The sequence below is a fragment of the Camellia sinensis genome, chromosome 3 (assembly GCF_055761805.1).
Source record: "Camellia sinensis isolate YWXY chromosome 3, ASM5576180v1, whole genome shotgun sequence".
In the NCBI taxonomy this organism is placed as follows: Eukaryota; Viridiplantae; Streptophyta; class Magnoliopsida; order Ericales; family Theaceae; genus Camellia; species Camellia sinensis.
In genome coordinates, this window is record NC_138963.1 from 93,177,040 (window position 1) to 93,189,206 (window position 12,167).

The 12,167-nt window shown below is 31.7% G+C and overlaps 1 protein-coding gene and 1 long non-coding RNA gene across 2 annotated transcripts; both read right to left on the reverse strand.

Moving 5' to 3' along the window:
- Positions 1-1,138: 1,138 nt before the first annotated feature.
- Positions 1,139-6,193, reverse strand: LOC114269111 (uncharacterized). The gene is made up of 5 exons (XM_082918244.1): positions 6,146-6,193; positions 5,605-5,925; positions 5,032-5,526; positions 4,863-4,928; positions 1,139-1,273 (listed from the first exon to the last, which is right to left on the reverse strand). Exons 1-5 carry the CDS (start codon positions 6,191-6,193, stop codon positions 1,139-1,141), a joined length of 1,065 nt encoding a protein of 354 aa, XP_082774370.1.
- Positions 6,194-9,517: 3,324 nt separating this feature from the next.
- LOC145821067 (uncharacterized) lies at positions 9,518-10,665 on the reverse strand. The gene is made up of 3 exons (XR_014363106.1): positions 10,349-10,665; positions 10,138-10,252; positions 9,518-10,031 (listed from the first exon to the last, which is right to left on the reverse strand). It is a non-coding gene; the product is annotated as an uncharacterized LOC145821067 (long non-coding RNA).
- Positions 10,666-12,167: the final 1,502 nt, after the last annotated feature.

Below are 12,167 nucleotides of genomic sequence, written 5' to 3' on the forward strand. Positions count from 1 at the left end.
ACCTTAACTATTTTGTTACCTCACATGTATTATGTACTTTTTTAATGTATTTTTTTATTTTTATATATACATCCCAGCCCAATTTACCCCCATGATGATCATGTTCACCGATGTACATAGGAAAGTTATTTTATTTTTATTTTTTTTGAACTGTTAGTTTTTGTGTTATTATTAATTTTTTTTTCTTTTTTTTGGAGTTGGCTTTACTGAATTGAGGACAAAACAATATGTAAGACAAAAGAAATTAAGAGTAATCCTAATTGGTTAGATTTATTAACAGTTTGTAAAATCAAAACATCAAAACAAAGAAATTTAGTAACAGAATTACAAGTCATTTTGATAAAAAGATTTGTCTTTCTAAACCGTTGTACTAATGAGATAGCATCTAAATACCTCATGCGCATATCTCTTGGGCCTCCTACAAAGGATGCAGGTAATACTATTCTTTTTCCCACTTTGCTTCCCCTGTTCTCACCGGATAATACACTATCTACAATCCCTTGGTAAAGTTCAGCCCTTATTTTTTATTGTTTCTTTCGATAAAAGTCCAACTTTGTATTATCAAGTTTTATATACATGCTGACAACAAATTGTTGCAATAGTCGTCTATATAGTAGGATGATTGAGTGGTCGTCATCTCATACTTGTAGTTTATAATAGTAGTATTGCTGACACGATACATTCTTTCTGTCACTACCATCAACATCTGCACCAAACATTAAATTTCACTACAAGAAATTAAGGTTTTAAAGACAAATTTTTAGAGACAAAAATAATTTGTTTGTAAAAATGATACTTTTAAGGACAAAATAAAAGAATTTTAAAAAAAATATATTTAATCATATTTTTACATTTTCTAGACAAATTTGTTTAGTTGAAAAAGGATCAATCACTTTTCTCTACAATTTTAGTTGGTCTCTAATAAATCCAAATCATATTCCTACAATTTTAATTGGTCCCTAATAAACCCAAATAATATATTATTGTATTTTATATATCAATTTTTGAACTCATATAGTCGGGAACAAAATGAAAAAAAAGGTTTCATCACTCTCTCTCTCTCTCTCCCTCTTTCTCTCTCTATCAGATCCCTAATTTCTTTTCATGCATCTCTTTTCTACGGATTCGATATATGAATTCACTGGTTCTTCTCAACGATCTCGTTGATTGCTTCTGATCTGTGGTTCATCATTGTCTCAAAGCATCTCTGTCCAGGGCTGGATCGCTCCGTTGCCGCCTCATCTCTCCTTGATTCTCCGATTTCCCGGCGTATCTCCGGTAGCGATTCCGATCAGGTACCATATATTATCAACTTATTTGATAATCGACTATCATATGTATGAATCGCCTATCATATATATTATAATCGACTTATGAATGGGAGTTAGAAAATGAAAATGAATATGATAATCGATTATCATGTATGTATCTGTATAATCGATTTGATGTAACAGCAGCCTCTTGGATGCTTTTAACATTCTGAGATTTGAGTGGAAAGTATCTTGGGGTTTCTATTTGCAAATTTAGATTCTCTCCATTACATGGTTTGTTGGAATTGAAGTGAATGGAGATCTCTCTAGTTCAATGCGTGACATATGGATGTAAAATTTGAAGTCAATTTTTTATAATTGTTTTTTTTATCCTGCTCGAATTTGCTTTGAAACGTCATAATCTCTGCAAATCAAGTGCCAAGAAGATACATTAATAGCTGAAAAGAACAATAAACAAAGATATATAACAGTGCATTTGTCTTGGGTTATATACTCGCCAATAACTTGACAATGATAGTTTTGGAGTGACAAATAAATAAGTAAAAATATACTTCAATGTTTAGCAATTTTCTATTGAAAAAGATAGAATCAGATTACAGCAAGGACACGCGATAATGTAAGTTTATAACTTTACAATGAGTTACTTCAAACTTTTTAGAAATCATATAAGTTTCACATAGATGTACAACCATAGAGTCCTACACAGAAGTGTCAATTCATTGGCAAAGCATTGCAAAGAACTCAATATTTCCTGCTGTCTAAGGTAACAAAATCTGAAATTTTGTAGGCCTCAATTAGACAAATCCATTACTTAAATTGAATGATGTATCTGAATTAGGTCCAGAGCTCAAATGTACTTGAAGTGTCAACAGAAATAAGTGGAATGAAAACAGAATATAGCATATAAAATTACGCAGTTTAATATATCACACGCTTAGGACCAAGTTTAAGGTGAAAGGCAGCTGTTAGAGAGCACAAGACAAAATATGTTTTATGCATATTGAGTGATATGAATATATTTGATAACAAGACAAAATCTATTTCTGGTCTGAGGCAACCCACTTGCCTTGGCTTGGTTATTACTTATTATTGCACTCAACTGAAACCCTAAGTTTATTTTTGGGTACTGTCTTATGCTTTTCTTTTACCTTAGTTTCAAGATTTTAGCCATTAAATCAGTTGATTTTCAGGGTTAACAAGTTTCTCATTTGGTCTCTTCTAATCTTTGAAGCACCTAATCTATGAAACCATGGTTTTAAAGACAAAATTTTAGGAACAAAAATTTTTTGTCTATAAAACCTATATTTTTAAGGACAAAATAAAGGACTTTAAAAAAAGAAATACTTTATCATATTATTTTATTTTTAAAACGAAGCTATTTGGTTGCAAAAGTGTTAATGACTTTTTGCAGGCCTCTTTAATTTGATGTTTCTTTTGCTTTGATGATATGGTCTGATCTAATCCTGATTTGTTTGATTTTATTATATTTGTGTTATTTGGAAATGTAGATGCCAATTCGATTGATTGCATTGTTAAATTTATTTTGATTCGCTCGTGTTATTAGAGTCGAAAATTGTAGCATTATGTTTCCTATTTTTTAAGCTTTTACCTTCTTCTTTTTCTTTTTTTTTTTCTCTTTCTTCTTTAGTTCTTTTGCACCATGGATAGGAGTTGGATGCAACTTCATAATAGAAGATCACCTCAGTACATTGATGGGGTGAGGGAATTTATCTTGTTTGCTCGTGATCATATGAAACCAGAGACAGATAAGATTTGGTGTCCATGTTATAGATGCAACAACCATATTCAAAAAACCATAGAGGAAGTTGAAATTCATTTGTATGCATATGGGGTGGTCACGAGTTACACTAGGTGGGTGTATCATGGGGAAGGTTTTGAGTTGAATGATAATGATGACTCACAAAATGAAAATGACGAATATCTTGACAATGTGATAGAGAAGTCAAATAGTCCCAATACCGAGGTGCGAGAAGTTATTCATGACATACGAAGTGGAACAACCACATTTGGTTATGTAGAAAAAAAAGAAAAAATATTGTACACAATCAAATGATCAAAACTGAGTTATAGAACTCATTAAAAAATTAGCCTTGATTTGTTCTTGAATTGAGCTCTTCATAAAAATAATACAAAAAAAAAGTAAATTGGTCAAATAAAATGATAATCACTCTATTTGGTTTCAGTTTTCAGAATTTACCTTTCAGAAAATTTTACTTTCTTTTTTTTTTAATTTTTCATATATTTTTTTGTTTTCACTGAATTTTTTTAATATTTCAAGCAAATTTTTTTTAAAAATTTTTAGACACACTTAACATAAATATACTTAAAAAGTATAATATTTGCGAAAAAAATATTTTAAAAATTCACTAAATACTAAAAATTCAAAAAAAAAATTCAGTACATTTTTCGTATTTTTGTGTATTTATTAATTGTTTAAAATATTTTTTCACAAATATTTAACTATTTAGATATATCTAAGTAAGGTATATCTAAAAAAATAAAAAAAAAATTCTAAAAATTTTAAAAATATTCACTAAAAAAAAACACGAAAAATAACAAAACTCAATTTCCAGAAAACTGAAACCAAACACGCTGAAAAGAAAAGAAAACTTCAAACTTATTTTAAAAAATATATAATTAAATTAACGTTTAGTCAATAATATAGGTATTTGTCGGATCCATCAATTGAATCCACAGCTACCATCGCTATTTTAAAATTTTCTATGATAATCGTTGACAGGAAAGATTATGGTACACACCCTTTAAAGAGTATGTACCGTATGTATCTTATAACTAAATAAGAAAATGATATAATTTCATACTTTCTGAGTCATAACTTAAAAAATAAATAAAGTCACAACCAAACCATACATGAAGTATAACAAAAATCTCATAAGTTATAATTAAAATAAGGTCATAATTAAAGAGAAAAATTGGTCATAACTAAAAGAAAAAATGACATAACTTGGGGGTACATATGGTAGGGATGTATGTAGTAGAATTTTCCTTTACTTAATATATAGTTTAAATTAAGAAGGAAAGAGGGCTACGAAGGTCGATTGCATAGAAGTGACTGATTTGCTAGTATGAGTGCTTTCGACACGAGTAATTTGCTAGTATATACATATTATCGCAATGGTTACAAATTTAAAATATTTAAAGTATGTATTATGATATTTTTCTTTGCAAATTTATTGTAGAAAACTAAAAATCACAATTGACTAATTCTACTACAATAATTCATAATAAAACCCTAATGATTTACATATATATATATATATATGGGTTGAACTTCTTTTATGTTGGCCATCTCAACTTGAGAGATCGTTTGGACTTGGTAAGTTCATTTTGGAACTAACTTCGGTGATCCGAATTGTTCACATTTTAGGACTTGTTAAGCAATAATGGTAGGTTTCATAAAAGAACTATGAAAAATATATAATTGTTCAACGAGACACAAGCTTAGCCATACCTTGCCATTCCATGACTTATCCTTTCTATTAATTTTCTTTTTTTTTTTAGAACAAAACACAGCAACACAAATATATTAAGCTAAACAGAGTATCTTACAGTAGCTGCAAGATGGTGAGCCTCTTGGACCACATCTCGCTCCACCTTCTCTAATACAACATAATGCTAATACAACATAATGAAAAAGTTTACAATAATACAATATATCAGCCAAAATGGATTGGAAACTCCAATCATGGTCTTGATCATAGCTTTGGAATAATAGTACTAGGACTAAGCAGTCCGTTTGTAACAGCAGACTGGTGATGCCGTAATGGTATGCCCAACGCAGAGCCTTGAGAATAGCAGCTGCTTCGGTTTGTTGGGGAGAAAGCATTGGTGGCCCTAAAATAGCTTCCTCATAGACCCGCTGATTATCTGTATCAAAACAGACCCAGGCCAAGCCAGTTCGGTTGCCGACAGAGAGCCAAGATCCATCCACAACGATGCACATGTGTGGAACAGCTGCAGTGGGTATTGTAACATTCTGCAAAATAACCTGATTAGCAATTCTGTGTTGAGAAAAAATACCAGAGTGAGAAAGCTCACAGAAAACATTGTGTTGTGGTGAAAGAAGTAGTGATAATAATTCATTAGCTGCCATGATTGTGCGTTCAATGGACACATCAACTCCATCAAATTCCACAGAATTGCGTTGTAGCCAAATGGCCCATAATAAGGCAATGGAATGAATTAAAATCTCCGAGTTGCGAATTTGTTGCACCTATCCATGAAACCATGAAAAGAAAGACATGGGTCTTCCAACTCCAAAGTCTAATCCCAAAACCAACCCGCACCATACCCGTTGGGAAATGGGGCAATCAAAAAATAGATGTTCAATTGATTCCTCGTGTTGCAAACACCTAGAACAAATTGGATCAATAGTCAGCCCCCGTTTCTCAAGTTCTCGTTTCACCGGAAGAATATTATGAAGACATTTCCACACAAACAAGATCCATTTGGGTGGGATCTTGAACTTCCATAATCGTTTCCAAACTTCCCAGTCCGAATCAAGCCTATAATAGTCTGGAAATTGTCGAATCAACGCCTGTCTGTAACCCAATTTTACTGAGTACTCTCTACTTTTGGTCGGACCCCAAACCAGTCTATCCTCAATGTCAACCTGAGATATGTACATGGATAAAATATAAGATATAACATGTTCAGGAAAAAATAGGTTCAATAAATCTATATACCAAGAGCGAAGCAAGGGATCTATGAAGTGTGCAACCCGTAAGCTAGGACAAATATCACTCCAACTTCTACCTCTAAAAGGATTGGAAACTATTGGAATCCATTGATCCTCAAACGGATTAATATGTTGTCCATTCCCCACTACCCACTGAAGCCCCGGGGCCAATAACGAACGTCCCCATAATATACACCGCCATCCCCATGAAGATGACGAAGATTGGCTAATGTCGAGAAAGGAACGCCTTTGACAATATTTGCCTACCAAAACTCGCAAAAGTAATAATTGGGACAGGATAGAATTCGCCATGCTTGGTTAAAACACGTAAGGTTTCTAAAGCCCAGTCCACCCCAGTCTTTTGGAAGGCACAAATATGTCCATTTTTTCCAAGATATCCCTTTACCCCTGGATGAAGCCCACAGAAACTGACGAATAATAGATGTAAGCTTATGATGGAAAGATTCAGGCATGCGGAAGACTGACATTAGGTACACCGGAATGGATTGAAGAACATGTTTAACCAAAATTCCCTGGCCTGCAAAATTTAAGAAATCACATTTCCATCGTTGGTAGGTTCATTTTGGAATTAACTTCGGTGATCTGAATTGTTCACTTTTTAGGACTTGTTAAGCAATAATGGTAGGTTTCATAAAAGAACTATGAAAAATATATAATTGTTCAACGAAATACAAGCTTAGTCATACCTTGCTATTCCATGACTTATCCTTTCTATTAATTTTCTTATTAGTTTGACTAATTCTGCTACAATAATTCATAATAAAACCCTAATGATTTACACACACACACACACACACACACACATATATATATATATGGGTTGAACTTCTTTATGTTGGCCATCTCAACTTGAGAGAGCATTTAGACTTGGTAGGTTCATTTTGGAACTAATTTCAGTGATCCGAATTGTCCACTTTTTAGGACTTGTTAAGCAATAATGGTAGGTTTCAAGAAAGAACTATGAAAAATAACTATGAAAAATATGTAATTGTTCAACGAAACACAAGCTTGGCCATACCTTGCTATTCCATGACTTGTCTTTTCTATTAATTTTCTTGTTAGTCCTTCAGCGTCCCGTTCATAAAAATCCAAAAAAATGAAAAACAAAAAATGATAAAATATAAAATAATAAAAATAAAAATACGTTTCATTAGAGAAGAGTAAATACCTTTTTGTTCTTGTCTAAAAATGTCTTCAGCTGATGTAAATGAATGCCTATTTGAATTTTGTTGCATGTTAATGACACCATTATCTACTCCAGCTCTATTTCTTTCAAGAATATTTTGATGCCATCCAACCTCTCCTCTAGGAAATAATAATGGGTATTGCAATGGATCGTAACAACCATGATAGTGTCGCACTTTATGCTTATGCCCCAAATTTGAGTGAACTATAATATCATGTTCATGAGGTACATTTGGGTTATTTCCTTCAATCCAAATTGTAGCTACCTAATCGGCTGATGGTGAGTTGTAAACCCTTTGATCCAACTTCACATCTACACTTGTATGGATTTGAAAAGTATCTAATGGAACATGTTCTAGTGTACACAAAAACTGAGCATGAGGATTTTCTGTAAGTATCTTAATTAGTTTACCAAAAACAACCTTACAAAGTGGTGCATCATTTAGTTTACTCAATCTATTCTAAAGTTCATTGTCTATATCATAGAAGTACAATTGGAATTAACAAGGATCCTTACCAGATGGAATCAAAGATGACAAATCATGGTATATTTAACCTTGTGCACGAAATGTATAAACACCTCGTCTAGAATTTGCCAATTCCTTGTCTAACTTCACGCCAAATGATGTGAATACAAAAATGCTATTATATGCTCAAATATGTCTATGAAATTCAACAGCCTCTATAGTTTGAGAAATGAACAAGGTTCTTAGACATTCTGGAATTTCGGGGCTTGCAAGCACTACTTCTCCTTTATAGTAACAAAGGCTCGGAGGTTCATATTCAAACCTTTTAGCTTTACAAAAGGTACAAGGTGTCATTTTACGTAATTCATGTGTCAGAGAGCAAACAATTTGCGATGATGCATCACCTGTTTTTCATATATATTAAACAAATTACAGGCATTAGAATAAAGTCTATATAGTAAAAGACGTCAAAAATAATTATTAGTTTTGTGTGTTTAACATTCATTGGAGTTGTCTCATCATGCCCTTCCAAAGAGTAAGTTGTATTGTCAAGTGTGTTTGGACCTTTGCGTTTTCTTTTCCTATTATTTGAGATATTTTCAATATATTGTTTTCATTGTTTGGGTGCAAATCTGGCATATTGACTGTTTTGTTGAGCGCGACGTTCAGAAATTGCATCTGTGATAAATCCTTTGATTAGTAGTTGTAACAAACTATGAGCATTTTTTTATTTGTTCATCAAAATTGACATACAAGTTCATACCATTGACATACAAGTACAAACTATGAGCATTCTTTTTGTTGATAGAGGAGTATTTGCTTTCCCTGCTGTAATCGATAATTTGGGGAAAAAAAATTAAAAATTAATATTGACACAACTCTTTCACATTAGGTGATATTTAAATATTTTGGGTTTATATTATAAATTTGGATAAGAATTTAAAAAAAAAAGAAGGAAAAATGTAAAAATAATGCGAATAAAATTTGAGTTAATTTTTTTCCCATAATATTCTATCTGATTCTATGATACATCTTAATATTTTAATTTAACATTAATAATTAATTTTTTTTGCAAATAAATTATTAAGTCAATTAACGATTTTTAATGATATGAGAAATATTTAACGAACAATTTTAATAATTTTATTATTACATAGGAAAGCAGTTAGAATTTTTTTTTTTTTTTTCTTTTGACGAATAGTATAATTGATTATGAGTGATAAGTCCAATGGCATTATGGATTCTACAAAGTTGATCTGATCTTACTACGAAACCCACCCACCAAAAGTTCGAAATTCAAAATCAAAAAGACAAAAGAAACAAAAAATATTGACAAAGTGATAATATAATTGGATATAAGTCATGAGTCCAAAACATTCAAGGTGTTTGATAGTAGATTGTGATATTTCAAGGTGTTTGGTTATTTTAAGGTGTTTAATGTTTGAAGGTGTTTGAATTTTGAAAGATGTCTGTGATTGTTTGTATGCAATATTAATAATTAATTTTTTATGCAATATTAATAATTAAATTTTTTTAAAATAAATTATTAAGTCAATTAACGATTTTTAATGATATGAAAAATAATTTTCAACGATCAATTTTGATAATTTTATTGTTGCATAGGAGAGCAGTTATTTATTTATTTATTTTTGGGGTTTGTTTACTTAAATTACAAAATTTAACAAAGAGTAGTAATAATGAGAACATTTAGTGTTTTTAACATTAAAAGCTAAAATTTTTACAAATAAAAATCTTGTTACAATCAGATAAGGGTTAATCAACTAATATAGTATCAAGTGATAGACAAGAAAAGATAATTTATCAAAGAAGAATAGTTTTTACACCCTCAAAAAAATCATAAGAATATTAGGAATGAATATATCTTTAAAATTAAAGTACGAACACAATGAAGGTGCTCCGCACCACTATTTTGATGTTACAATATATGTTCCAAAAATATCTCAATGTGTGTTTCAGAGGAGTTGGTCAAATGCACCATGGTGAGCATGATGCTCACCTCAGAAAGCAAATAAATATATTGAACATCAGTAAACATTGCCAACAAATCAAGTATGCATTTGTATGTTTTTTATGTACAAATTTACCTATAGTGCAGGATGGTACAGGAGCTTCTATATGCACACACCATATCCCCTCTTCCCACACACTTAATGAGAGAGTATGTTGGGAAGTTGTGTGTGAAGGATGCGTATAGAGAGAGAGTGGTGTGTGTAAATAGATGCTCCCGGATAGTACCCAATATGCACATTTGTTTCCACCCTTGCACTACTGTCTTATACACCATTCATGGCAGAATTTCAGGGGCAAGCCGAAGAGCAGTTCCAAGTCCTAACACAACGATAACACCTGTATAATTAAATAACAGGAGGCTCATTAACAAGTTCAAAACTCCATGGTCTTCAATCCCACAGGCACTATACAAACGTAAAAAAAATAATGTGAAATTATGTACCAATTATGATGTTAACGGGCAATGCAGATACACCAAGGGCAATGGACATTAGAACATCCAACAAGAGACCACCAATAAGGATTGAGAATGCCACCCAAAGAGGGCTAAAACAACCCTGTTAATTTAGTAATATTAAAAATGAGAAATTCACCGAAAATAGCAAGTTTGAATGAGAAAGATCGTAGTATCTTGGCTACATAAACCGTCTTACCCTTTCACGTTCTTGTGCTATAGTGGACCCTCTAAAGGCAAGGTCGACCATCTAAATCCAACAACTTGTCTGCTATACATTTGAAAAAATCAAAAGTCAGGCATATCCATGAGATGCAACAAAGAAAAGCTAACACAGTAAGATCATTGTCTTAGAGCCATTTTTGTGTTTTTATTAGCTGTAACAAATCATAATCAATTGCTGAGAGAGAGAGAGAGAGAGAGAGGGAGAAGTATTGCAAACTGGTTTGGAGATTTTGATTGCTGAATGCAGAGAGAGAAGGGATGCTTGCATGTTATAACGTGGGGCTATTTACACCAAATCCTATTTGGAGTAGAATTTCCAAACATCAAAGAAAGCCATAACTAATTTTATAAAGGAATATTTTCTATTTCGTCTCTAGTTTGGGCCCATGAGCACACCAGATGCCTCGGTTTTGCACAATTCATTTCAACACCCAAAGCCCATGAACCTCAAGATAGACTAAAGGGAAAAAAAATATTTACAAAGTGATGGTATAATTGGATATGAGTCATGTGTCCAAAACATTCAAGGTATTTGATAGTAGATTGTGATGTTTTAAAGTGTTTGGTTATTTTAAGGTGTTGGATATTTGAAGGTGTTTGAATTTTGAAAGATGTCTATGTTGTTTGTGGTTTTGTTGATTGTTGATATTTAATTTAATAAGATTAAGAGGGTATTATTTTAAGGGGTTTGATTTTTGAAGGTGTTTGAATTTCGAAAGGTGTCTATATTGTTTGTGGTTTTGTTGATTGTTGATATTTAATTAAATAAGTTTGACAGGGTATTTTTGGAATAAACAAAGAGTAGAAAACATTATGTTGTTTGTGGTTTTGTTGATTGTTGATATTTAATTTAACAAGTTTGAGAGGGTATTTTTGAAATACACAAAAAGTAGAAAACATAGCAATTCTTCACACTTTTATAATAGTAGTAGATGTTAGTTAAAAAAAATATATATATAAGTAACAAGATTCTTACTTAAATTTGACAAATTTATAATTACTTGTGTATAAATATCTATGTGCATTATTATGATCTCACCGTGACCGCCATCATTACCACTACACCCCACCAGTACCACCACCACCACCACCATGACATAATTATGGCTATTGTGACCACTACCGCCATCATGTTATTGTCATCACAACTGCCCTCTTTCATCACTATCACAATCTTTCACCCCCACCATCATTACCTCTGTTATTATACCTACAACCATCATTCCGTTACCGCAATATTACAATTACGCCACCGCCACCGCCACCTCTCTCCTATCACCACAAGACTAGTATCCCTTGACATCTATCACCATTGTCATAGACACCACCACCATAACAATATAAAAATAAAATATTTTTTACAATTATAAATTTCAAATTTCATCTTGTACATATCAAACAATTTGTTTTTGTAGGGCACATACATTTTTTATCATACAAATTTTTAGCTTAAAAAAACTTGGAAAAATTTGAAGGAAAAGAAAAAAAAAAGCTTAAGATTTGAGCCATGCAACAAAAGAAACTCAAATTTTCAATTTTGTCAATTTAAATCATAATATTTTTATTAGTATTCAATTTAAACCATTTATCTATTTTCGTTAAATAAAACTGTCGAAAAAGTGTATTTTAGTTATTAAACTTAATGAAAACATGTATAACGATTCTAGTTTAAACCCGACCCGTATATTGTTTTAAATCTGGGTTTTCTTGTCTTGATGGTTATTCATGTTTTTTTTCCATCTTATTCATTGTTGAGTTTGGTTATTGGAGTGTCTTGGTTGTATTTGAAATAG